Genomic DNA, 27,390 nt, shown 5'->3' on the forward strand with positions numbered 1-27,390 from the left:
CAATGGTGGTGCACATCGCCCAGCCCTACTACATATAAACAATATAACTGTCAGAAAGCATATTTTTATTAGCCATTGAGTTCATAACACATCCAATAAAACACAGAAATCTAACTGGGTTCGATTTTACACATTTTCACCCTTGTTGGATAGCAATTTCGGAGTACATATTGATATTGTGCAAGAGGTCATAGTGTGTTCGTTTTAGATATTCCTCATAATTATATCTTTTTGGTGTGAAGAAAACTGACTGTTGTAACATTACAATAATGTACAATGCATACATTGCTGGTTACATCTGCTATCATCAATCATCCCTGCCTTCCTTCCTTCTCTCTCTCTCGCTCTCTCTCTCGCTCTCGCTCTCGCTCTCTCTCTCTCTCTCTCTCTCTCTCTCTCTCTCTCTCTCTCTCTCTCTCTCTCTCTCTCTCTCGCTCTCGCTCTCTCGCTCTCTCGCTCTCTCTCTCTCTCTCAGGTGAAATGTTCTGTGCTCAACGGCTCCTCTCTCATAGACCTGACCCCTCTCATTCATGTCAGTGGTTACTACACTGCTACAGGTCAGCACAGCACTGGAAACATGATTATGTTGTTCTCGTGGTGTCTGACTAAACATGCTATTGTTTGTGCCTTGCCAGTGCATTGCACTGCGATGCGAAAGTAGTAAAGTATGTATTTGAACAAAATGTGAAAGGGGCTTTCTTAAGTACATTAACCTCTGGTGTCCAAGTTTTCCAAAAATGTCCAAAAGGAGCAAAGAAATAGCATACAAGCTCACGAGCAGATCAGCTATTTTCGCTACATTGACAAAGTGTAAAGGTCTTAAAGGGATGGTTCACTTTTGGGGGGGCACAATTGATAGAAAAAAGTATTTTTTTTGGGTGAACTATCCCTTTTCAAGACAAAGTTTCATATAGCTTAAGTTGTACATTGTGTGACCTGTGTTCTGCGTGTAACTTCGAATGCAAATTGCAAACCCTTCTTTTCTCGTTGCTGTTGTCTCGCTAAGATGACGACGTGAACCCAGACGGCGGCTCGCCAGACTTCTACATCAACATATGTCAGCCTCTCAACCCCATCCCCGGTGTCACCTGTCCCCCCGGGGTCACTGTCTGCATGGACCCCGACGATGGGGCTCCAGTGGTTAGACACACAGTCGCACACGCACCACAAATTACTTTGTCTTGTTTTAGTTGGTAGTAATATTCACAAAGATTTCTCCTCTCACTGTTGTCTCTCTCTCGTTGTTCCTCAGGACATTGGGCGAACAACGGCAGGGCCTCAGATCAACGTGGCCACCAACGAGGTGTCAATCACCTACAATAGCTCCACCCCTTGCAAGTCTGACCCCACCCTCAACTACACCTCCACCATTGTCTTCACGTGCCAGAGGGGCCTAGACCTGGTCTGTCCCACACACACACACACACACACACACACACACACACACACACACACTCTGCTCTGTCTCATTATTACTCTACAACCATCACTTCTTTATTTCACACTTTCTCTCTCTCTCTCGTCTCTCTCCAGGGTTCCCCCCAGATGCTGCGGCAGCAGGGCTGTGTGTACGTGTTTGAGTGGGCCACGCCCGTGGTCTGTCCCGATGCCACACAGACCAGTGGTTGCAAGCTCACAGACACTCAGCTCCAGTTCACCTTTGACCTCTCTTCCCTTAGCGGGGAGATCCAGGTAAACAGCTCTTGCTGCTCTAAACCCTTTGCTAGCCCCAGTTGAATGCGAGCCCCAGACTAGACGATTACCGGGGGATGTCGTGGGGAAAAATATGTTATTGTGCGTTTGCGTGTGTGTGTGCGTGCGTGCGTGCGTGGGTGTGTGTGCATGTGCGCATGCTGTAGGTACCAGAGTCTCCAAAGTACCGGATCAATGTGTGCGACTCAGTGGCAGAGCCGGCCTGCAGCAAGGCCGCCGTATGCCAGTTAACGAGCTCGGCTGCCGGTTCCACCACGGCCGCCTCTTCGTTTGGCATTAGCCAGGTGATGAGCATGGATTATAAGCATGAGCAGCAGGCGGTGCTGATGCAGTATGGCGGCGGAGATCCCTGTCCACCAGGTGAGACCATTGCAACTCGGTGTGAAGCTTTACACAGTGTAAACATGTACTGTATTACATTATGTATTATGGATTCACACCCTCGCTGAGTAATGTTTTTCATGAAATGACCCTAGTAATTATGTACATTTCATGCGCTGGCAAGCGTATAGCAGCACAGCAACTGAGAAGAAGTATCAAAAACAATTACTAAATAATACAATGTGTGTGTTTTAGTGACCGAGCGGGAGGAGCAGTGTGTGTTTCCCTTCACACACATGAACAGGACATACACAGAGTGCACGGCAGATGGCCAGGCAGACGGCAGGAAGTGGTGTGCCACCACTGCAAACTTTGCTACCGACAAAAAGTCAGGATTCTGCGCCATAGGTAACAGATTGAAGGAGTGTCCCTGAATGTTGCAATGACGATATTGATTGCGAAACGCAAACCGTGTGTGCGTTTCAAGCTTCCACTTTATAGCAGTTGGAGAAAATCAAAGATTGGTGGGGTAGTGACAAAACGTATTATTTTATTAGTTCATTAGCCTAACATAATTTGCCTACTTTAGACGTGCTTGCATGCCTATCTATTCCCTTCGCCAGTCTACTTCACACACCTTTTTCTTGTCAGAATGAGAGCTGTTTAGGCTGGTTCTTAGTAATAGTTATAGTTATAGGCTGCTCCAGTGCATCTCAGGAGCAGGACTTGTAACGGGTAGAAGGAAGGCACTGGAGCAAGCTCTGACAATTAAAGCCTTTATTCAACAGGGTGCAAGTGAAAACGACAACGTTTCGATGTACTGTAACTATAACATCTCTCCATCTTCGTCAGGTCATCAAAATGATCTGACGAAGATGTTAACTAAAAATACATCGCATGGATGCACCTGGGATGTATCCTGAGGTCAACGGGGTTTCGGGTCTACCAACATCATACCCCTCACTCAGGCGACCCAGCCGGGGTTGATCAAATCCCGACTTACGTAACAGTAGCTACCCTCGATCAGTCCATCAGGGAATGAGCAAGGCCACACAATCCGTTGCTCCGGAACTACTCTGCCGGGACTGGGAGAACCAGATTCTGGCGCGTGGAAGGACTAGGCTCTGGGTTGACTCCTGTCCGGGCCCCTCCTACGTGTCACCAGGTCCACTCCTGCTCTTATAGTTATATCGAAACGTTGTCGTTTTTACTTCATGGGGTGTGTAATTGATAGAAAATAATTCAAGGCTTCATGGTGTGTGTAATTGAGTACTTTTTGGGGTAAACTATTCCTTTAAGCATACATGTTTATTATGATATTCTTTTCTCTCTTCTAATGCCTCCCCTCCCCTGTCTCCCTGTCCTCTCCCCCAGTGTCCAGCAAGCTCTTCTAATGCCTCTCTCCCTGTCCCCCTGTCCTCTCCCCCAGTGTCCAGCAAGCTGTTCTAATGCCTGTCTCCCTGTCCTCTCCCCCAGTGTCCAGCAAGCTCTTCTAATGCCTCTCTCCCTGTCCTCTCCCCCAGTGTCCAGCAAGCTCTTCTAATGCCTCTCTCCCTGTCCTCTCCCCCAGTGTCCAGCAAGCTCTTCTAATGCCTCTCTCCCTGTCCTCTCCCCCAGTGTCCAGCAAGCTCTTCTAATGCCTCTCTCCCTGTCCTCTCCCCCAGTGTCCAGCAAGCTCTTCTCATGCCTCTGTCCCTGTCCTCTCCCCCAGTGTCCAGCAAGCTCTTCTCATGCCTCTGTCCCTGTCCTCTCCCCCAGTGTCCAGCAAGCGTCATTCATCCATCTTGTTCGAGTGCGACCAGCAGGCGGGGCACGGCTCCCCCCGCCTGCTGTCGGAGACGGGCGGCTGTTCGGCCAGCTTCCAGTGGCGCACCAACGCCGTGTGTCCCCCCAGGAAGATGGAGTGCAAGCTGGTCAGCCAGCACCAGACCTATGACCTCCGCACACTGTCCTCCCTCACGGATCCCTGGAAGTTCAGCTACCAGGGCGACAAGTACGTTTGACACTCATAACTCTGAGAGTGTATACATTTGTAACCAAATGGACCTGTGAGGGTCACTCTTATACTGAAATGTAATATGTATATGTATCAAAAAGTTACTTGTCAGTTAAATGTCCTCAATCAAATCAAAGTTTTTTTTATTGATTTCCACATTTTTTCAATGATATATAATATATAAATTAAGGACATTAATTTACCACTGATTATGGATGTTTTTATATATTTATTATTATTATGTATTCTTCCAAATAATGTTTATATAACATCGATAATCAGTGGTCTAGGTCTCCAAAATTGGGATCGCATTGGTCGACCATTACACTTTCAGTCACCTGTCTCTCTTGTCTTGTGTCCTGTGTGTGTAGTTACTACATCAACCTATGTCAGGGGATCCACGGTGGACTGATGGACTGTCCAAAGGACGCCACCGTGTGCCGTCGCACAGCAGCGGGCAAGACCCAGAACCTGGGCCGTGTTTACACCCAGAAAATGAGCTCCATTGGTGGGTCAGAGATTTCAACTGGTGAAGAAGACCTTACTCCTACTCGTACAATCATGGCTTCATAATCCCTTAACGAAATTCACCAAAAAAATAATCTTTAAAATGTACAGTTAATTTCCAACTGAATTGGCCAACGCTCCTGCAAAATCAAATGGCATCACAAGTGGCATGCAAAATTTAAACCACTTAAAAACTATAAAACCTATACTTAGTTGACAGGATTCCCAAGAGCTCTATACTAGGCCCCCTCCTACGCTAAATAGAGCTCTATACTAGGCCCCCTCCTATGCTAAATAGAGCTCTATACTAGGCCCCCTCCTACGCTAAACAGCTCTATGCTAGGCCCCCTCCTACGCTAAATAGAGCTCTATACTAGGCCCCCTCCTACACTAAATAGAGCTCTATACTAGGCCCCCTCCTACGCTAAACAGCTCTATGCTAGGCCCCCTCCTACGCTAAATAGAGCTCTATACTAGGCCCCCTCCTACGCTAAACAGCTCTATGCTAGGCCCCCTCCTACGCTAAATAGAGCTCTATACTAGGCCCCCTCCTACACTAAATAGAGCTCTATACTAGGCCCCCTCCTACGCTAAATAGAGCCCTATAATAGGCCCCCTCCTACGCTAAATAGAGCTCTATACTAGGGCCCCCCTACACTAAATAGAGCTCTATACTAGGCCCCCTCCTACGCTAAATAGAGCTCTATACTAGGCCCCCTCCTACACTAAATAGAGCTCTATACTAGGCCCCCTCCTACGCTAAATAGAGCCCTATAATAGGCCCCCGCCTATGCTAAATAGAGCTCTATACTAGGCCCCCTCCTACGCTAAATAGAGCTCTATGCTAGGCCCCCTCCTACGCTAAATAGAGCTCTATGCTAGGCCCCCTCCTACACTAAATAGAGCTCTATGCTAGGCCCCCTCCTACACTAAATAGAGCTCTATGCTAGGCCCCCTCCTACGCTAAATAGAGCTCTATACTAGGCCCCCTCTTACGCTAAATAGAGCTCTATACTAGGCCCCCTCCTACGCTAAATAGAGCTCTATACTAGGCCCCCTCTACGCTAAATAGAGCCCTATAATAGGCCCCCTCCTACGCTAAATAGAGCTCTATACTAGGCCCCCTCCTACACTAAATAGAGCTCTATACTAGGCCCCCTCCTACGCTAAATAGAGCTCTATACTAGGCCCCCTCCTACGCTAAATAGAGCTCTATACTAGGCCCCCTCCTACGCTAAATAGAGCTCTATACTAGGCCCCCTCCTACGCTAAATAGAGCTCTATACTAGGCCCCCTCCTACGCTAAATAGAGCTCTATACTAGGCCCCCTCCTATGCTAAATAGAGCTCTATGCTAGGCCCCCTCCTGCCCCCTCCTACGCTAAATAGAGCTCTATGCTAGGCCCCCTCCTACGCTAAATAGAGCTCTATACTATCCAGTCGCTCTGGATTAAGAGCGTCTGCTAAATGCCTAAATTGTAAATTGTAAATTGTCTATACTAGGCCCCCTCCTACGCTAAATAGAGCTCTATGCTAGGCCCCCTCCTACGCTAAATAGCATTGCCGAAAGCACATCTCGATGCATTGTGAGCCTGTAGATATGCTTTTTTCGGCAAATGTGTAAAGTGGTTAATATCGGTGGCTATGATTAGAAATCTGATATATGATAAATTGTGTCTTCAGGTGGTAAGATCCTGGTGAGCTACGCTATGGGAGATGCTGTCTGTGACAACGGCCTGACGGCTAAGACTGTGATCCAGCTCACCTGTGGGTCTACTGTGGGACACCCCATGCTAATCAGGTAACCAGCCTCTGAGTAAAGGTAGACTGAACTCGGTTTGTTTGTTTTGTTTTTGTTTGTTTGAGTTTGACACCCCTGCTTTAGCACTAAGGCTTAAATATTGCATACAACTCCATATGGATTTCAGAATCTACATGTACAGTACCATCTAGCAAACATACACACACACGCACAGGGTGATAAATATCACTATGATAAATATTTGTGTACTTGTTTATTATAGTATTAGTAGGCCTAGGTTTCAGAGAGTTCAGCGATGTGATTGAATAAACTAGAGCACAACAGAAACTCTCAATAGATGACACATTGGTAGAGTAAGAGTAAGAGTAAGATGCAGCTGTGTATCATGAAAAGGTTAAGTTAAACCCTCTCCCTGATGTAAAACAGGCTCTCCATAATCTAAACAACACACACATTCATTTACTCTGCACTTATGGAGTGCAGTGGGATGCCTAACTAGCAGAACATTGTGTTCCTTTTAAAAAGTTAAAGTTTTTCTCAGTTGCAGTTCCTTGAAAGATCATCGATTGCTTCTCTTTGAAAGATGTATTGAGAGATAGACACAAACGCACACAAGCACGTATTACACACACTGTGCTGTGATCTGTGTACACATACAGACTGCAGTCTCACTCAAGCACACCTTCATTTATATACTCGCATGAGCACATAATGTTAAAGGTGCCAATTAATCTTATCTTTTGTGTGTGTGTGTGTGTGTGTGTGTGTGTGTGTGTGTGTGTGTGTGTGTGTGTGTGTGTGTGTGTGTGTGTGTGTGTGTGTGTGTGTGTGTGTGTGTGTGTGTGTGTGTGTGTGTGTGTGTGTGTGTGTGTGTGTGTGTGTGTGTGTGTGTCTGTCAGTGTGGACAAGGCAACCTGTGAGTTTGTGATTGGTTGGGAAACTCGTGCAGCATGCGCAGTCAAACAGCGAGAGGTGGAGATGGTCAATGGAACGATCCGGGTCCCCGATACTGGGGTCAATATCAGCCTGGGTGCACTTTACTTCAGGTAATGGACCCATAAGTGTCCATTTTGGCACTCAGTTAACCACTTTCACACTGGTGTCCCTATTTGGGCATCTCAATTGAACATTTCTCAAATGTTCAAAAAAGTTCAGAAATAGCTATGCTATCTCATGACGCCTGATGATGCTGCTCTTAAATATTTGAAAAAGGCTCAAATCCGTCGCCCATACCATCCGTCTCCTTATTTTCCTTCCTGTTGTCTCCCCTCCGTCCCCCTCAGCCACCACCAGGCATCCGGGGACATCCGTCCAAACGGGGACAGCTACATCTATCACATCCAGTTGTCGGGCATCACCAACAGCTCTCTGTCCCGCTGTCTGGGAGCCAATATCTGCCAGGTCAAGCTCAATGCTGACTACAACCGCAAGATCGGATCCTCCAGCAAGGCCAAGTACTTCATCAAAGGTAATTTACTACACGTTTCTGTGTTCCTGAAAAGTCTGACAAACATATACATGCATACTACAGGATCATTTATCTTGGGGGCATTCCTAATGCCTACTACTGAGCCAGCTACTTCAAGCAAAATACAAATTGACCCGTCTTCCAGGAGGCAACCTGGATGTAACGGTGCCCTCCGAGTCGGTGTGCGGCCGTGAGAAGACCAAGACAGTGTCGTCCACCATCATGTTCCACTGCAACCCAACGGTGGGGATGGGCATCCCAGAGTTCATGTTGGAGACGGACGGATGCCAGTACCTTTTCATCTGGCACACCAACGCCGTGTGTGGTCTGACGTGAGTACAGGCCGCAGTGGCAGACAGCCAGACACACACGCGTGTGCACACACACACACACACACACACACACACACACACACACACACACACACACACAACACGCACACCACAGTTTTGGAAAAGAAAACATTCATTGAAATTTATGGCTCAATGGCTTCTCTGACATAAGAAATGCAGACAGAGGGAGACGTACACATAGATTTACAAATGCTTTGTTTTTTGGATGACTGCTGTTGTGACGCACATATCAGAAGAATGCATTGAGCAATACGTGTATGAGCAAGTAAGAAAAACATCCATACATACTGTACATACAGTATGTATAATTAACATATTCTCTCCAATAATTAACATATTCTCTCCAATCTGTCCTGCAGCACTGTGGACAGACAGACGTTTGACGATGGAGGAGAGGGTGATAGTCTGTCTGGGCGGAGTCAGGCTGTGGGGGCGGTGCTAGTCCTCCTATTGGTTGTCCTGACCCTCTGTATGCTGGTGCTGCTCCTGCATAAGAGAGAGAGGAGGTGAGAATCACATCATTTATGAGTGACAAAAGCTACAAAACGACCAAGCGTGGCCTTGCATTGCAGCCGCTTATCCAAGTGTTGCTCAAGTCACACTATGATATGTACTGTAAATTAAACGGGTGCGGTTAAAAATCGTAGGGAACTCGGTAACCCTGTTATCGCCCAGGGGTATTTAGAACCATTAAATCAGTGTGCCCAGCAAATTGCAGCTTCAGAGCCCATTTCAAGGTGACACGACGCCATCTTGGTTTGTGCTACAGTAGATAGCATAGAATGTAGCCAAAAGACCCCCGAGGGGATCGACAACCAACGGAGGTATGATTACTTCTAGCGCGACTAGCGACGGGGCCGTCAAAAACACAATCTTTCGTTAGAATTGTAATCATTGATTTAGAGATTAAGAGTAATTCACGTTTTAAGATTTTTGATCCCATCCATTCAAATGGGGTGGGAACACTTTGGATGACGTCCTGACCAGAAATTACATTGAATGTTGCTCAATAGATGCTCCCAGGCTGTAGACTGGTGCGCTCTGTTATGAAACGATTAATGTTCCGTCTTTTGATTCATCTCCGTGGGGCGTAATTATTTAATAGGACGGAGACCTCCTTTTTGGCCGGCCAGAGTGTTAACAGCAAAAAAGAGTAATACTTCCTTATACAGAACCGAGCAGGTATTGGAGAGAGAAGGGGAGTGGAAATGGTGAAACATATGATTGATTGACACTTCACTGCGTCATTGGAGTGCCAAAAAAAAGTTGGAAGCCAACTCAACGTTTTGTAGCTCCTCACGACCATCACGCGAAACACGTATAACAGCGATAGACTCCCGCGCTCTGGCTGATACCGACCCACTACTTTACTTACATTAAGTAGCTTGATTACATGTAGCCTGTTGCTTTGTCGCTCCTTGTGTGAATGCAGCAATATACAGTCAAATGGATAATGCTTCTCTGTTTGGTACTCAACTTCATTGAGTTATGTCTATCTTTTCATTTTGCAGGGAATTGGTGATTCAGAAAGTGGCTGGCTGCTGCAGGCGAGGCAGCCAGGTTTCCTATAAATACTCCAAGGTATGTGTTGGTGTATGAAGTATGAACAACTGAATTAAAAATAAAAACACTTTGACCTCATGTAAAAACAGTGGCAGTTGATTAAGGTGTGTGTGTGTGTGTGTGTGTGTGTGTGTGTGTGTGTGTGTGTGTGTGTGTGTGTGTGTGTGTGTGTGTGTGTGTGTGTGTGTGTGTGTGTGTGTGTGTGTGTGTGTGTGTGTGTGTGTGTGTGTGTGTGTGTGTGTGTGTGTGTGTGTGTGTGTGTGCGCGTGCACTCTAGGTCAGATTTGATTCAATGTGTCGTTTTGAAGGGCTTTGACTCTTGAGTTGCAACTGTGTGGCTTCAGCTAAGGAATGCTACCCATCAACAACCAGAGACTTATTGTTTTACTCCCCAGGTCAACATTGATGAGGAGGGTGGTGAGGAGGAGATGGAGTGGCTGATGGAGGAGCTAGAGGCTCCTCCCACCTCCTCCGGCTCCAGCTCTTCCCGCCGAGGCAAGAGTCACCATGGCAACGGCCACATCACTACCAAGTCGGTGAACGCGGATGGCCTGCGCTCCTCCTCTCTGGCCGACCAGGAGGACGATGACAGTGAAGACGAGGTGCTGAGTGTGCCCGGGGTGCGTGTGGTCAAGTCCTCTTCCGCACCTCCCAAAAGCTCCACCGGAGGGGGCCCTGCGTCCTCCTTCGCCCGCTCTTCAGCGCTCCGTAGCGCATTCCTGCAGGTGGGTCTGAATCGGACATCTATCTATAAATGCACCAAGTCTCTGTGTGTGTGTGTGTGTACGTACATACGTCTGTAATACACGTAACTCGAGTTCAGCACGCACGTTCCACACCCCCACAGGGAGTGCAGTGCCCGGTGTCGAGTCGGATAGCCAGTTGTCCAGAACCAGCACACGGCTCTGGACATTTCCATATATGGAGCTGGCCTGTTCTGACATCACAATGAGATCTGCATATACTCCATATTTGGGCATGCCTGACAAAGAACTCCATATATGGGCATAAAAGGGACACAGATTCCATTCATTTCCAACTTGCATCGTTCCAAGTAGGCCAGTGCCCAACTAGTAACTCCAATTTGGAGAAGGTTGTGACGTTAGAGTATTGTAAGGTTGATTGTTTGGTTCCTACAGTGGTGGGGAGAAAACAAACTGCTGGTGTATTTTGCATGCGTTTGAAGAAATTATTGGATTTGAGGTACCACTTGTGTTTGTCGCTGTGCTCTGTTGTAGGAGGAGAGTGATGAAGACCTCGTCGGGCTCCTCGACGACTCCGACAGGAAGAGGAAAAGCCAATTATGGCCAACGGCCAGCGACAGGGCAGCCAACCAGAAACCAGACGAGGACGACAGTGATGAGGACCTCCTCAGGGTGTGACACCACTTCCTCCTTCTATCCTCCACCGTCCAATCAGAACTTATTCCCTGCTATCTCTGGTGAATGTCTCCACGGCAGCAACGGCAAAGGTGAGAAAAAGAAAAAAACAAAACATCCGCAGCGATCGCGACTGCTTGACGAATGTGGAAACTCCCCTCCCTAGCTCCCCTTTTTTCTGGACTTTATTTCGTTGGACTACACCTTCACCAGGTTGCCGCCGCGGATACCTCCAAAGGTCCACCAAAACGGACTCACCAAAACTCTGCAAAATGCACAACAGTTGACGGTAGTGCATGGTTTGTCGATCTACTTATGGATAGGTGAACGTTTAGAAAGCTTATCCCGCGGACGCCGGCAGCCCGAGGTGTTGGCTTCTAAAAGGAACGAGGACACAGTTGGTCTTTAGTGCTGTTTACAGTTGCTACGATAGCAGATCTTTCTCTCCCACCGACCACTCCACCCCCGAAAAGAAAGTGCGTTGCCTTCCCGATTACAAACATAGTTTTTTGTTTTGTTTTGTTTTCAACAAATCACTTTAACAGAAGGATTGATTATTTCTTTTGGCTCGCTTTGAGCGTTGATGATGATGTTCTATTCAATGGACTTTTTTATGTTGGTTTGTCCTCGCTGATAAATTGCTCACGTACTTGTTTATTTTTTATATGTTATTCTTATTTCATTGTTTGAGCTGACCTGGCCATGTGCATCTCTGTTCTGGTAATAGTGCAATGAGTGGACTCAAGATGGCCTTAAGTATGAATGGGTAGTCAAGTCAAGTCAAGTCAAGTCAATCAGAACAGAGCTTCTAAGTTGTTATTATTCATATCATTTGAATCGTTTGAGTACCCCTACCCAATCCCAGCAACGGCATATTTATACAACAGAACCACAACAGATGTATGAAGTCGTCATGTTGATTTTCCATTCGCACTCACCCCCCATGTTCCATCTGCAAACATAGCTTTATGCTTCGGTGTTCTGACTGTAGGCCATGTCAGGCAATCCAAGGTATTTTTTGTACTGTTCTTTTTTAATTTATTTTGCCAAATGCATGTCGTAGTTGAACAGCTGTTGTGCCATGCATTTGGAATGTATCCAAGTCACTTTCACACGTACATTCAATCAGTTTTGGCAAACAGGTAAAATGTTGATCGGTTTTACATCTCAGCAGAGGTATGTTCTGTATGACATGTCATTTGATTCTTTACATTACTGCTTCTGAACTGAAGTGAAACCGACTCCAATCTTCCAATAATTTAGTTGTGTATTTGCAGTGTAATTAAGCCTACACAGTATAAATCATCCCTATATGAGTATTAGTTGGCTATCCAGTGAAATGAATAGATTCATCTTTATATACAGTTGGAGGCCATCGATATTGTCCTTTTCTTTTTGCTGAGTTTTGCGTGATCTGCGCAAAAGGACAGTTAACCCTTTTTGGTTATAATTTAGCTATTGAAAAATAGCAGATCTACAAGCTCATAGCGCGCCACCGAGTGGCGCGCTACGAGCTTGTAGGTCTGCTATTTTTGAAAAATCGTGAAAATATTTATTTCAGAAAACTGGAGGATTTAGAAGGATTTGTTAAAATGTTGAGGTCAGGCCTAAATGGGTCAAATGATAAGGGACAATATCGGTGGCACCCAACTGTGTACTGTACTGTATTATGTTCTTTTGACATTTTGCACAGAAATAGCACACACATGCTGGCTTCGTATTTATTCCATTGAGCGTAATGGTTTAGTGAATGTCTAGGGTACAAAATGAGGAGGTAAAGAAGGCAGATTCTGTGATGTGATTTCACAGAATTCAGGGATAATCCTCAGCAGCTTGGAGTAAACAGTTGCTGTGAGACAGATTTATAGAACCATAACCCTGCAGGCACTTGATGGATATTAGCATCTTTAACCCCTTTTGTGCAATATCACTGCTCTCTGAGTTGAACTCATACCGCTTATAGCAGCCTGTGCTGAAGAAATCTTGAATCAAATGCGATGTCATTGAAAATGAATTATTGATTTAAATCGGGCACAGCCATAGGTATACAATATAAAAAGGAAATGAAAAAAACGAAAGACAGGTTTTCTCCATTCAGGGTATTTCTAAATAAAGCTTTGTACACAAGATTTGTTAAACCAAGATGAGAGCTTTTGTAACATGGAGATCCTCCTCACGACTCACAAAAAAATTGCATTTATTTTACGATTAGGAACTGACTGGTCAGGTTGAAAAGGTTTTGAGTTGTGCCATAATTAATAACTAAAATCACTTGCCATCCATTTACTATAAATATAACCTCATGAATTCAAATCCTGAATTTCCATGTGCTTGAGATCACAAAATGAAGTGGGATCCGCCATGATCATAATGAGGTATATTTCAGACTTATTTCTGGTGTGAGATGAAAGAATGAGGCTGCAGTATCATGTGTTAATAATGGATTGAAGCCTTGTTCATATATTGTTCTATAATGAATCTCGGATCGGATGACATACTGATTTTGAATGTGAATGTCAGTTGTTTGTATCTCTTGAGCAAGACATCTGATTCTAATACCTCTTTGTTCACTCCATAATGCATCCTTCCAAGCAAAACGGACAGAATCTTCTCTTAAGAATTCAGTTGTTGAGAAAGCAAGAGAACTTTCCAATGGAATTGTAAAGGTGAGATCTTCAATTGGTACATTGTCATGATGGAAGCAAATGTCAGTCCAAAGAAAGATGTCCCAGGCCATGTAAACGTAATAAGTAAGGCGCTTTACTGGCACAACAATTGAATGATCTTACATTTTGAGAATGAAGACATAGAGCCACCATCTACTGTATGTATATGAGGCACTTCTGTGCTTCTGTGTGTGGGAGCGAGCGCTGCTGCCTCTCAGATGAGTGGATAACGGAGAGCAGACACCATGCTTGGTGTGTGAATGAGCGCTCCTTTGCTTGTTATTGTGTAATGTCTATCTCTGCTGTATCAAGTACCAAAGCAAAGCACCTGGTACTGTATGTACATTACCATTCATGCCAAGGTTTTCCACTGCTCTTTCTTGTTCATGCATCAGAGGCTATGTTGCCTTTGATCTAGAATGACCTCTTCCTTATAAAGCCTGCTTTATACTTGCTTGCGCCGTTGCGCGGGTGTCTCGTCTGAACATAGTCGTTCTACAAGCGTGTAGTTCTTTAGTCTTACATAGCCAGATGATCTACAAGCTTGTAGTTCTTTAGTCTTACATAAAGCCAGATGATCAGAGAGAGAGCCTAGTAAGCCTACTGATAGGTCTGGTGACATCTAAATTCAATGATATACTGTTAAATAATAATCGGTTGCTACTCCGAATAATCTGTATTGTGCAAACTAGTATCCCCTAGAATCCAGGGGATAGTAGTTTACATATTATATTAATCGGAGCAGCAGCTGCCTGTGCAGACTTAATTTATTCTTATATATGTTGATTTGTTTGTCCTGCACCAGTGATATACATGGAAGTGCATAACAATCCACTGGTTTTCACTGTCTGAAGACGTATCTGTAGATGGACAGCTTTGATCATCTGGCTACATGAGACTAGTAGGTCTGCTAGTTCCCATGCAAGACATGCTCTACATGAGACTAGTAGATCTGCTAGTTCCATGCAAGACATGCTCTACATGAGACTAGTAGGTCTGCTAGTTCCCATGCAAGACATGCTCTACATGAGACTAGTAGATCTGCTAGTTCCCATGCAAGACATGCTCTACATGAGACTAGTAGATCTGCTAGTTCCCATGCAAGACATGCTCTACATGAGACTAGTAGATATGCTAGTTCCATGCAAGACATGCTCTACATGAGACTAGTAGATCTGCTAGTTCCATGCAAGACATGCTCTACATGAGACTAGTAGATCTGCTAGTTCCCATGCAAGACATGCTCTACATGAGACTAGTAGATCTGCTAGTTCCCATGCAAGACATGCTCTACATGAGACTAGTAGATCTGCTAGTTCCCATGCAAGACATGCTCTACATGAGACTAGTAGATCTGCTAGTTCCCATGCAAGACATGCTCTACATGAGACTAGTAGATCTGCTAGACTAGTAGATGTGCTAGTTCCCATGCAAGACATGCTCTACATGAGACTAGTAGGTCTGCTAGTTCCCATGCAAGACATGCTCTACATGAGACTAGTAGGTCTGCTAGTTCCCATGCAAGACATGCTCTACATGAGACTAGTAGGTCTGCTAGTTCCCATGCAAGACATGCTCTACATGAGACTAGTAGATCTGCTAGTTCCATGCAAGACATGCTCTACATGAGACTAGTAGATCTGCTAGTTCCATGCAAGACATGCTCTACATGAGACTAGTAGATCTGCTAGTTCCATGCAAGACATGCTCTACATGAGACTAGTAGATCTGCTAGTTCCATGCAAGACATGCTCTACATGAGACTAGTAGATCTGCTAGACTAGTAGATGTGCTAGTTCCCATGCAAGACATGCTCTACATGAGACTAGATTTGCTAGTTCCCATGCAAGACATGCTCTACATGAGACTAGATCTGCTAGTTCCCATGCAATACATGCTCTACATGAGACTAGTAGGTCTGCTAGTTCCCATGCAAGACATGCTCTACATGAGACTAGTAGGTCTGCTAGTTCCCATGCAAGACATGCTCTACATGAGACTAGTAGGTCTGCTAGTTCCCATGCAAGACATGCTCTACATGAGACTAGTAGATCTGCTAGTTCCATGCAAGACATGCTCTACATGAGACTAGTAGGTCTGCTAGTTCCCATGCAAGACATGCTCTACATGAGACTAGTAGATCTGCTAGTTCCATGCAAGACATGCTCTACATGAGACTAGTAGGTCTGCTAGTTCCCATGCAAGACATGCTCTACATGAGACTAGTAGATCTGCTAGACTAGTAGATCTGCTAGTTCCCATGCAAGACATGCTCGACTAAGTATAAATCAGGCTTTACTTCCTCACTGAACATCTATGGCAGTGGTTCCTAAAGTGGGGTTCAGGGGACCCTCAGGGCTCCTTGAAGGGGGTTCCAAATGGACCCTTGTACAAATGCTCCATTTGTACACTCTCAGAGTTAAGGGGGTCCTTGAAATTAAAAACATTTGAGAACCACTGATCTATGGTGAGGTTAACGGACTTCAGAAATGGTCAGGAGAGATTAGGCCTGGCCCGTTGTTGTAAAGCAGTGTGAAAATAAGGGCATCAGAGCTTCTCTGTGAATTGGGTACTCTTGGGAAGCGATCATGTTTTACTTGTTGTCGTTTCATACTTATTTTATTTGGTGTAAATTATGTTCTCTGTTTTACTGCTTTTTTGCCTGTTTTCCTATTTAAAGAAAATGTTGATGTACAAAATAATATTGCATTATTTGAATAAATAATAGATCAGCAGTTGTCTAAACATCATTACATTTTCTTGTAACAATTGTCTTGAGATTTTATTTTGCTTTATCCCATGACTTCATAATTATTCTGGAAAAAATGCAGGAACTGAAGTAGCACTAGAGTTAAAATGACCACTGGTCTCACAGGGTGCGTTTGAAATGCTAAAACGTGAATCAGACAGAAACAATTAAAACTTGACCTCCGTTGGATCTTTTCTCGGGGATGTCAATAATTGAATGAGGGCGTGAGGTGTCCCCACACTTTTCTGCGCCTGTGTCTGTGTGTGCGTTTGTGTCTGACGTCTGAATTAGTGATCGCAACATTTTAACGCATCACTGGCCAGATCTTGAGCCAAGGTCAGCTGTGACGGTGGACCTTTGCTCCATGCTGGCCTGTTATAAACCCTGTGAACAACACAGACCAGCACAGCATCTGCCCTGGAGTCCGTTGCCTCTGCACACACATTACGAAGACTTTGCAACACACCGTAGCTTCACTTAATGAAGGAATAGAAGAATCAATTCACATACACCCAAATTCAAGAACTCCACAGCACAACCATGACCACGTTCGATGACATCTTGGAGGAAGCTGGAAAGTTTGGCCGCTGCCAGAAGCGCATCTTTCTGCTGCTGTGCATGGTCTCCATGCCCTGGGCAGGCGTGTACGTTGGCATCGTGTTCCAGGGCTTCACTCCAGAGCACTGGTGCCGTGACCCGGCCGTGACAGAGATGAGGCAGAGCTGTGGTTGGAGCCTGGCGGACACACGCAGGCTCACTGTTCCCCTGGTCAACGACACTGGAGAGCCGCTGCACAGCACCTGTGAGCAGTACGACCTGGACTGGAACGCCACTGGACTCACCTGCGACACGGAGAAGATGGACCTGAGCAAAGCCCCCATGGCTTCGTGCAAAAATGGCTGGGAGTATGACTATGCAGGAAGGGAGTCATTTGTCACTGAGGTGAGGACATATGAGGTTTAATTATTCTTCATTAAAATCTGGTGGACTTTTTTTGCTAGAAGTTTTAAATCCTGACCACAAATGAGTGCATGACTAGGTGGAGTGGTGTTACTTCTTTCAATGCCCTGGAGCATCTCCGTATATCTCAGGATACTTCCATCACAATGTGGGACAAGACAGGGCTGTCTGATTTCTTCCCTTTTACTTGCCCAAGCTATACTGTAGATTATTATCTCCGCCAGGCCAGAACAGCCAAGGGCAGGGATTATGTTTTTTCCCCTAGGCTGTCCCCATGTGTATCTGTGAGCACCACTAGACCGATCGGTGATCAGAATGAAACTTTGGACACACTCTCCCAGTAGGCCAAGGATGAACCCCCCCCCCCCCCCCCCCCCCCCTCCATGTTTTCAAATCTGCCTCAAGTTGGCGCTATGACAGATCGCTTTGTGCTTTGGCCTATATAAGGTCATACAATTTGTGCCTTGCTAGATTTAGTGTTTTCTTCAAAACACACTTTTTGCTAAATCAGTATAGTACTTTGATTTCTGTCAATCACGATCTGGTCAGTTGCCTACCCTCTCATACATAACACCTATAGACCTGATACTAATTGATCTTTGTTAAGATATAGAGGTGTAAGACACAGGATACTGCCTTTTGCGTAAACAAGCCCTTAGGGTCATCATCAGCATATCTCAGGGTATCTTAAGGTTACTTAAGAGTTGGTACATTTACGGTACGTACAGTAGATACAATGTTGTATATGTAACCATGAGCTGAAAGAAAACTTTGACCTCTTATGCATGGATTCATCTGTAATTTGGCTGTACATCTATGCATGGTTATGAAATTCATAACAATCAACAAATCAATTTCATTTGGGTCAATTTAATTTGTATTTATGTTTCCTTTTGACAAAAAACACAACTCTACCTTGGCAGGAATACATAATTTTAAGATGAATACTCTGGGTGGTGCCTAGTGGTTCAGCCAGTCAGTGCAGACAATGACGTCAGTGCAGACAATAACGTATGCTGCATGTCTCGCTTCTCTCTGCCCTTGGTTTCCTGTCTCTACATTCTCCTTGGTTAAGATGTTTTACATAAATATACAGAATATCCCCTACATGTTTTTGAGTGGTACAAACCACTCCAACAACTGGCTTTGTACCCGTGTACACGTGTTCGCACCAAAAAAACGAGCATGGTTGCTATGGTTAGCAACCAAAAAAACGAGCATGGTTGCTATGGTTAGTATGTGACGTCACTGACATCACATATACTAGTTGCACCACTCAGTTCACACAGGTGTGATTTTTTTGTTCCTGGCACATGTCACAGTATGTGATAGCATTTTTAATTTAGCATAATGGATACAATTTGAAGTTAAAGAAAAGGGTCTGACAGGGCTTACTTAAAATGTGCTTGTGTGCTGTTCCTAGTTTAACCTGGTGTGTGCAGATGGCTGGTGGGTGGATATGTTCCAGGCCACACTCAATGTTGGCTTCCTAATTGGCAGCATCGCTATTGGTTACCTGGCTGACAGGTAGGACCAGGATTGTTTTCTATCTTATTTGTCTGTTCCTCCACGTATCATGTCTTACATAATACAACTATAGGCACATAATGAGATAGTCAATGGGACAGACCAGATGAGTCAGACCTATGAGCATCCCAAACTGTTGCTGAATTGGTATCCTTATTTCATATCCCTATTATTGATCACCCGGACATGAAATTTGTCAAACGATGTCTGTCTGAAAAAATGCCAAAAATATGACTTTTGCATTTATGTCTCAAGGTTCGGCAGAAAGTTGAGTTTCCTGATGTCCAACCTGTTGAACGCCATAACAGGGATCATGGTGGCTTTGGCTCCTAACTATGTGACCCTCCTGGTGTTCAGAACTCTCTACGGCTTTGGTGTCAAAGGAGGCTGGGTGGCCGGATATGTGCTGAGTAAGGGCCGTATTTCATTGAAAATGAGGCAACCTAGAGCTGTGCATAGTTCAGCCGAGTAGTTGGCATTTGCACCCACAGAGGGTAGACAGAGTAACATACATAATACTGTACACAAACAGAATACGAATGGACATTACAATCAGTTCACACGGGTGTGATTTCTCTGTGTGTGTCTAGTCACAGAGTTAGTTGGGGTGGAGTACAGGCGGACGGTGGGGGTCCTGTACCAGATGTTCTTCAGCGTTGGCATTCTCCTCCTCCCTCTACTGGCCTACTTCATCACTGACTGGCGTTGGCTGAATGTGGCCATCACTGCACCCTACTTTGTCTTCCTGTCCTACTACTGGTGAGAAAACACCAGTATGAAATGTAATAGTTTGTGTGTGATGCAACAAATTGGACTTGAGAAACATTTTTAAATTAAGATGATTTTTGGACATTTCCGGCAGTAGAAACAGACAGGAAATGCGGAGAGAGAGAGAGAGAGAGAGAGAGAGAGTAAGGGGATGACATTCAACAAAAGGTCCGGCCAGTTGGGAATCAAACGGAAAATCGCTGATCAGAGCATTGCACCCATGTTGTATGCACCCTAACCACTCGGCTGTCAGGTTGCCACAGGGTGAGGCATTTTGAAAGACAATAGTGACCTACTGTAAACTGATAGTGACCAGAGATTATGTGCATTTATAAACCTTGTTTCCAGTTTCCTCGTAGGAAATTACCTCCTAGACACCTCCTAGTGGATTGATAATTCATTATTGGTATTAGGTCTCAAAGAGTGAAAACAGTCACAGAACTAATACTACATTGTCTTTGTTAAAATCATAGAGTGCTGTGAGGGACACATTTCTGGTTGCAGTATATATCCCTATCAATTTTCGTTTTTGTTATTTTTTTCTTATCAACTATAGTCAACTAGTGGATTTACTAGTTGAATAGTCGACTAGTTGCTTAAAGCCCTAGTGTGTGTGTTCCTTATATCTCTAATCTTCAGTATGCGAGGTTCATGCAATATTTTAGCACGGCTAAATGTTGTCCCACAGGTTCATTCCAGAATCCCCCAGGTGGCTTCTCTCTCAGAACAGGTCTGCTGAAGCTGTGGAGATCACTGAGGCCATGGCTAAGGAGAACAAGAAGACCCTCTCCAAGAACATTCAGGTTGAGTACATTACAGGAACACACTTAAACATTAATCATCCTGTTATTAAACTTCATGCCAGTTGTAATGTCCACACCACACAAGGAGTTTGCTTAATATTGTGGCATCTCTCTCAAAAGCAACTGAAGTCACTGGTGAATGAAAAGGCCAAAAATTGCCATATTTAATTATATACAACTTCACTACAGCCATTTTACTTAAACACCTTCACACCTATTAGCTATTAAATAGGCTAAGGATTTTCAAGAGGAAAGAGCAGCCAGCTATCAATTACAGAATATACAGCAAAATAGACAAAAAAAGACATACAACCTTTGCTTTTGTTCTTCCAGACTCTGACAGATGATAACGCAGAGTCCTTCACAGTCTCCTTCATGGACCTGATCAGAACTCCCAAAATGAGAAAACACACCTTCATTCTCAGTTTCAACTGGTGAGTCCTTCTGTCTGAAGTCCCCCACTGGGAGGAGTGCTTAAAACTTTCCTTTCATCAGTGAGGTGAGCGTTACCGCTATTTCGACTGCCCCCGGACAACTATTTCAGCAATAGTCTGGTCTGTTTTTCTTTTTGGTCAAGCATTTGGTGCCCCCATTATTGGATTTAATTTATCTTATAATTTGTAGAAAAAAGCATATCTACAAGCTCAAGGCGCATTCCATCGCGACACGTTGAGCTTGTAGATCTATTCCCCCCCCCACTATTTTGTGAGCTTGTAGATCTTTTTTTTTCATCCACTATTTTTGTTCCATGGCTAACTGCACCTACTCTCCGTATCTCCTCCAGGTTCACCAGTGCTGTGGTGTACCAGGGCTTGATCATGAGACTAGGCATCCTGGGAGGTAACGTCTATGTAGACTTCCTGATCGCAGGCCTGGTGGAGTTCCCAGCGGCTTTCCTCATCCTTGTCACCATCGAGCGCATCGGACGCCGTCTTCCCTTTGCCACCGCCAACTTCGTAGCTGGAGCCGCCTGCTTTATCATCATATTAATTCCCGAAAGTGAGTCTAAGATAAAACTAGAACTGCACTCTGTCGAGTGCCTACTTGCTTGTTGCACACAATGGCCTACTAGTGCGCAAGCAGAGCGCGCAAGTACTGTCGACCGCTACAAACTGTCAAATCTCAGCTTCTCTGTGAAAGAACATTTGAAATATTGAATTATTAGGTTTAGCTATTTGCTACCTAGTTTTTGGAGGTAAAAAAGTAGTATTGTGAAGTATGGTAAAAGTTTCTATCTATAAAAGAAATACAGTTCTATCTATTTAGAAGTGTCCTGGATCCCTTTTTAGTTTCTCAAAATGCATACGCATCAAACGGCGACAGACGAAAACTATTAGTTGCACGCTCTGCTTGCGCAAGTAATAAGATGGATCATGATCAACGCTTTCCGCTCATCTCACAAACCTGTGACATGCCAAAAGCCTTTGGGCCCTATTAAGCAAGACGAAAAACCCATGCGGTAATACAGATTTCGCCCTCGCTCTGCGCCTTTTCGTATTATGGAAGCCGTGGTGAGCGCTCACTCATATGGAATACCACGTTCCTGCATAATTTAGCATTGGGGGAGTGTCCATATGTTAATTATTTTCGCTTTGCGCTAGTTGCTATTAAGCCCCTTGACCTAAAAACACTCAGCGCATACCGATTCCGCCTGGGTCTGACCACGTCTTAAAAGCAAAAAGCACTGTTTGATTTTACACTTGAGCGGCTCTGGAGTGCTGCTGGAGTGTTGCCATGTCTGTTTATTATAAGCGGCTTCTTTTTCTGCAAAGTTGCTTGTAAATATTGGTAGTTGTGGTTGCTTTTCTTGTTTCTAAAGTGCTTATTTGGGCTTTTCTCCTAATGTTGTTTAAACCAGTGATCCTCACACAGCGACATTCCCATGTCAAGGACCCCCAGATGAATGCATTTGCCCAACTAAGCCAGTGACCCCCATGACAGATTTGTGTTTTTAAATGTTTCAATAACATTTTTCAAAAATATTCTTATTGTCACTTTTTTCAAAGATTACTTTTGAAAATAGCAGATCTACCAGCTCACAATGCATCACATTCATTCATTAAAACAATGAACTCTGACTGCAGGGGGATATATATTTATAATGATCATTATAACAATGTGCAAGAAAATATGTAAAAAGAAGGAAGAACTTTATATTTGTGGACAATCAAAATATGCTGGAAATTTTAATGTGGTGTCATTAAAAGGAATCTTGATATGGCAGACTCACTATCTAGAAAATAAAAACATGGCACTTCATTTAAAATAGGTTGTAGACCCCTGTTATATGCGATTCTTTTGGGAGTATGTTTATAGACCTATTTACTTGTTTCTATGAGACATGGCAACAGCGAGCTTTCTGGCTTTCTCGTTGAGATTATAAAGGGTCATATATCGCTCATTTCTAAACCTTTTTTAAAAATTAAAACATCTCCATAATCACTGGGAAGTTTGCTTTCATACGCTGTATCACACCCGACTCAATTCTTCTTCAATAAAATGCTACGAGCGAAGACCATAACATTGGGGCCGCAGCAATACGCATGGCGCACGTATGGCATTTCAACTCATTCCTTCGTCGTGACTCGAATGAAATAAAATAAAATAAACGTTATTTTACTGGTGTTTTTCAATAGAAACAAATAAAGAGCGTGTGTGCAACAGTCAGTGCATATACGTGCATGCACTATAGGCTATATTTCCTCCTTGTCGGGATGGTGAGCTGAGCTCTTCACAGCCCGTTTGTCTTTCATATTATTCTTATAATATTTGATATTATAAACACTCATGGTTCTCTCATTTCTCAGCCGTTTTTTAAAATGTAAAAATCCCCACATTCCTTAGGAATCTTGCTTTCATTCGCTGTATGGTATATGGTTCTATTTTTATCGAATTAAACAATATCAAACAAACTTGTATGTTCGGGGGTTAGACGATTCTGGGAACATTACGCATGGATTGCCAATTTGCCAGCCAATGCTGCGTATCTCGCAGTTCCATTCCGATCTGAAAGGTATAGGTAGGTGCCATTTCAAAGGCTTAGTTATTCATTTATGAATCAAATGAACTAGAATAAAGATTTTTACAGCTGTTTTTCATGCTTAGAACAGAAACAAATGAAGTGATGATGTGCGTATATCTCTCTCCCTTAGCATATGGCTGCGCCGCTGTAATGACTTTCCAATGAACACTGCAAGTTACTTAACAAAATAGAGACATAGGCCTACAAGCTATGCACATCATGGCTGTGACAGCTTGTGGATCTGTTCTTTAGAGGCATAAAGGTGACAGCATGCAGTGCAATAGGAATAATTAACCCAAATGTGACAAAGTCATGTCATGTCTATGGTGCCAGTCTGCAGAAATGTAATACCACTTGCCGAAAAGGGCGCATTCCATGAGGACATCAGCTGGTGTCGTAAAGAGAATAGTACGGACATGTTCATTGGGTAAGCCTCAAAACTCCCTGAAACACTCCCATGACTAATTCAAGGCCGTTTTGCTCACACCACGGGGTGTCGAAAGCGCTTCTCACCTGGCCCATAATTGTAATGTATGACATTGCACCCGCCCCCACGTCTTAAAAACTGTAAAATTATATGTAATTAGATTCCACTTGCTTAATAGGGCCCAATGGCTCTTTTGGATATTTATTTTTTAGACAGGAACCCAACAGTAGAAAGGGAGAAAGACATACAACACAGATCTCAGTCCAGAATCAAACAATTTTCGGATAGTAGAACCTAATCATTGCAGATTGAATGCATCTATAGTGGCAACATCCTAATTGTTCACAAACACACCTATCCCTTTTTGTTTGCTCAACAGATATGTTCTGGTTCAAGACAGCAGTAGCCTGCATTGGCCGGTTGGGGATCACAATGACATTTGAGATGGTGGTGTTTGTCAACACTGAACTCTACCCCACCTTTATCAGGTAAGAGACGATTCACAAACGTGGGCATCGCCCTTGCCCGAGTTTGGATATGAGCGTAACAATCAATGCTGGGTGATAAATCTGGTTGATCACATACCGATAGCGTGATGCATTCAGCGACAATGGGAAAAGTGTAGTAGATTTCATTGATTAACATTATGGACGTGTCATAGGCGAACATTTGCTGACAATAGCAGATCTACAAGCTTACCATGTGTTGAAGAAATGTAGTATAGAGGGGAAAGAGTACGGGACTGTCTCAGTGCCACAGGACGCCTTTGGACGCCTCCCCTTTAAGAATATGCTGTAGTGTAGGGTTTAACTATGTTTCAAAATAATCAAACATATCACCGTAATGAATACCGGTATTGAAACCAGGACATTGTGTAGCATGTAATAAAAATGTACCAATGAAACATCTCAACTCTTTTGTTTGATCCAGGAACTTTGGAGTGTCTGTGTGCTCTACTCTGTGTGATGTGGGAGGCATCATAGCTCCCTTCATGCTCTACAGGCTGGCTGTCATTTGGCTGGATCTCCCACTCATCATCTTTGGTGGGTTCCATGAGACCTTGTGGTCCACGTGATCTACAAACTTGGAGAATGAGTATATTTTGCAAAGAGATTTGCTGTAGGAGAAAAAAGGACGGGCCAAGTATAGACCCCTGTGGGACCTCAGACAGCAAAGTGTACATACTGTAGGCCAGGGCTGGGCAACTGGCGGCCCGGGGGCCACATGCGGCCCCCACCTTCACTTAATGTGGCCCTCAGGTTAATGTCAGAATACTGATATATTATTGGTTTCAGCTGTTTACAACTCTACGACATGCAAAACATGACTCACTGTAATTACTTCAGTCTAAATTAGTAGCTCAATGCTCAACACAAGTATAATTAAAGGCATTTGAAATGACATAAAAATGTACATTTTCAGGATTCCAATTCAAAAATAGCAAAAACGACAGTAATATATGGCCCTAGGGAGTGAGTGTGGAAATATAGTGGCCCTCTCCATCGTCAAAGTTGCCCACCCCTGCTGTAGGCCGTAGGGTTTAGGTGGTTTGACCCTACCTGGAATCAAAGTATGTCTTGTATGCACTTTGCACCATATTCTATTTACAGAGACTGAATTACACATTTATACATTAACATACATTCCCGACATGAAATCGCATCATTTTCTCATTCAAAATACAGAGTGTCACTTTCTTGTAATATTTACATACTTAATAAAGAAGGCAAGCATACCCACTGGCTTACAGCAGCCACGAGCAATCTAGGCTAGCAATGTGTTTCGGTACCTTGCTCAGGGGCACTTTGGCAGAGCTGATGGGTTACTGTAGATGTAATACCAGCCATCATTACGCAACTGGAATGTACACCTGCCTTGATGTGGCATTTTGGTTGGGCAGCCTCGGATCCCTGCCTGGTGCCACCCCTACGTGCTTGTTTACACTACAACACAAGGCACATTTTTACTTTAACTGGACTTACATGTTGTGGCCGTGCAGAAATTTAAATTTTCTTTCACACAGTAGATCAAACTAGATGCTAATGAAAAGACTGTGCTGTTTGTGCAGGGTGCCTGGCATTCCTGGCAGGGGGGTTGGTGCTATTGCTTCCTGAGACCAAAGGAGTCCCACTGCCTGAAACAATCGATGACATTGAGTACCCTGAGAGGTAAATAGTCCCCAAAATAATTATTGGTTTTGCTTAAGACTAATGGTTATTAGCAACACCTACTATACATGCTGAATAACATGCATGCTAATTAATGACATGCTTAATATCAGACCCTGCATTGTCTCCTCATAATGTGTTTCTCTCATTTCTCTTCAGAGCAAAAGCGAATGCTGCTCTGAAGAGTCAGCAGCGTACTGTCCTTCTGCCCGACAGCAACGGAACAAGCAACAAAGAGCAGTGCTCTGTCTGATTTCTGGCTCTATTTATTTATTTATATTTTTCATGAGTTATGTATGATTGTTGTGTCAAAACGCTGAAAATGATACTTGTTGCATTGAAATATAATGTATTGTACAGATACTTGCCTTGATTTTTGTTCTTGATAATGTAGCGTTGGTTCTGTCATTGGGTCTATTGGTTTTAGAATCATACAGCCCCTAAAAATGTACTATATTAGGCCTATTTGAAATCAATGGTCATTTGGACTGGTAATTTTGCATTTTCAGATGACCATGAAGTCAGAGAACACTGTTTGGGGAAACAAAAGCTACAACTCAGCTGACCCATTTGTATAAATGTATTTATTTGTCACTAGAGTTATAGGAATTAGTGATATTGTGTTATGAGCAGTTTAAAATAAATAAATAAAAGATTACATTTTTTAAGACTTTACTCTTTTCCTTATGCAAAAATGTACCCTTGACTAGAATTTTACATTGACCTCATGTTCCCTTGCTGCCACATGTGGTCACTTTAAGAATAGTTTCACTGAGATCCTTGACCCTCAGAACATAGACACCATATATTGTTCATTTAAGTGCAATATTGGCTGAGATATAATCTTTTTATAATGGTGAATAGTTTGCATGAAAATGATAGATGGGACACTTTGCCAACTTTTTAACATATAGCTCATTCAAGTAAGAAATATTCCACAATGTGGAGTCATTTCAATCTCAGTCATTCATTAATTTATTTATTCCAAATGTATAGCTGATACTGACTGAATATAGAGATGTCACCGATTTGATGTACAGTTGGAGGCCATCGATATTGTCCTTTGCGTGATCTGCGCAAAAGGACAGTTAACCCATTTTGGGCGGGAACCCCTTTTTGTGTTTTAAACATTGTTATAATTTAGCTATTGAAAAATAGCAGATCTACAAGCTCATAGCGCGCCACCGAGTGGCGCGCTACGAGCTTGTAGGTCTGCTATTTTTGAAAAATCGTGAAAAT

General features: G+C 43.8%; 2 protein-coding genes across 2 annotated transcripts in view; both read left to right on the forward strand.

The window, feature by feature from the left end:
- The window catches only part of igf2r (insulin-like growth factor 2 receptor), a 54,002-nt gene extending 40,812 nt beyond the window's left edge, over positions 1-13,190 (forward strand). The window contains exons 36-51 of the mRNA XM_079527074.1: positions 476-557; positions 1,007-1,140; positions 1,253-1,402; positions 1,534-1,692; positions 1,860-2,073; positions 2,290-2,442; positions 3,793-4,027; positions 4,402-4,538; positions 6,220-6,337; positions 7,198-7,344; positions 7,582-7,766; positions 7,912-8,098; positions 8,479-8,625; positions 9,631-9,700; positions 10,078-10,407; positions 10,921-13,190. Of these exons, the coding sequence (XP_079383200.1) occupies positions 476-557; positions 1,007-1,140; positions 1,253-1,402; positions 1,534-1,692; positions 1,860-2,073; positions 2,290-2,442; positions 3,793-4,027; positions 4,402-4,538; positions 6,220-6,337; positions 7,198-7,344; positions 7,582-7,766; positions 7,912-8,098; positions 8,479-8,625; positions 9,631-9,700; positions 10,078-10,407; positions 10,921-11,064 (2,592 nt within the window). The 3' untranslated portion in view covers positions 11,065-13,190. The remainder of the gene's footprint in view (positions 1-475; positions 558-1,006; positions 1,141-1,252; positions 1,403-1,533; positions 1,693-1,859; positions 2,074-2,289; positions 2,443-3,792; positions 4,028-4,401; positions 4,539-6,219; positions 6,338-7,197; positions 7,345-7,581; positions 7,767-7,911; positions 8,099-8,478; positions 8,626-9,630; positions 9,701-10,077; positions 10,408-10,920) is intronic.
- A 3,826-nt stretch (positions 13,191-17,016) lies between these two features.
- Positions 17,017-26,712, forward strand: LOC306941525 (solute carrier family 22 member 2-like; the record flags this gene model as incomplete). Its single annotated transcript, XM_079527046.1, has 11 exons — positions 17,017-17,418; positions 18,860-18,963; positions 19,219-19,373; positions 19,554-19,722; positions 20,420-20,534; positions 20,868-20,968; positions 21,319-21,533; positions 24,363-24,471; positions 24,914-25,026; positions 26,052-26,151; positions 26,311-26,712. The coding sequence occupies 11 exons, from the start codon at positions 17,017-17,019 to the stop codon at positions 26,402-26,404; spliced, it is 1,677 nt and encodes a 558-aa protein (XP_079383172.1). The 3' UTR covers positions 26,405-26,712.
- Positions 26,713-27,390: the final 678 nt, after the last annotated feature.

This window comes from Electrona antarctica (genome assembly GCF_951216825.1).
Source record: "Electrona antarctica genome assembly, chromosome: 17".
Lineage (NCBI taxonomy): Eukaryota > Metazoa > Chordata > Actinopteri > Myctophiformes > Myctophidae > Electrona > Electrona antarctica.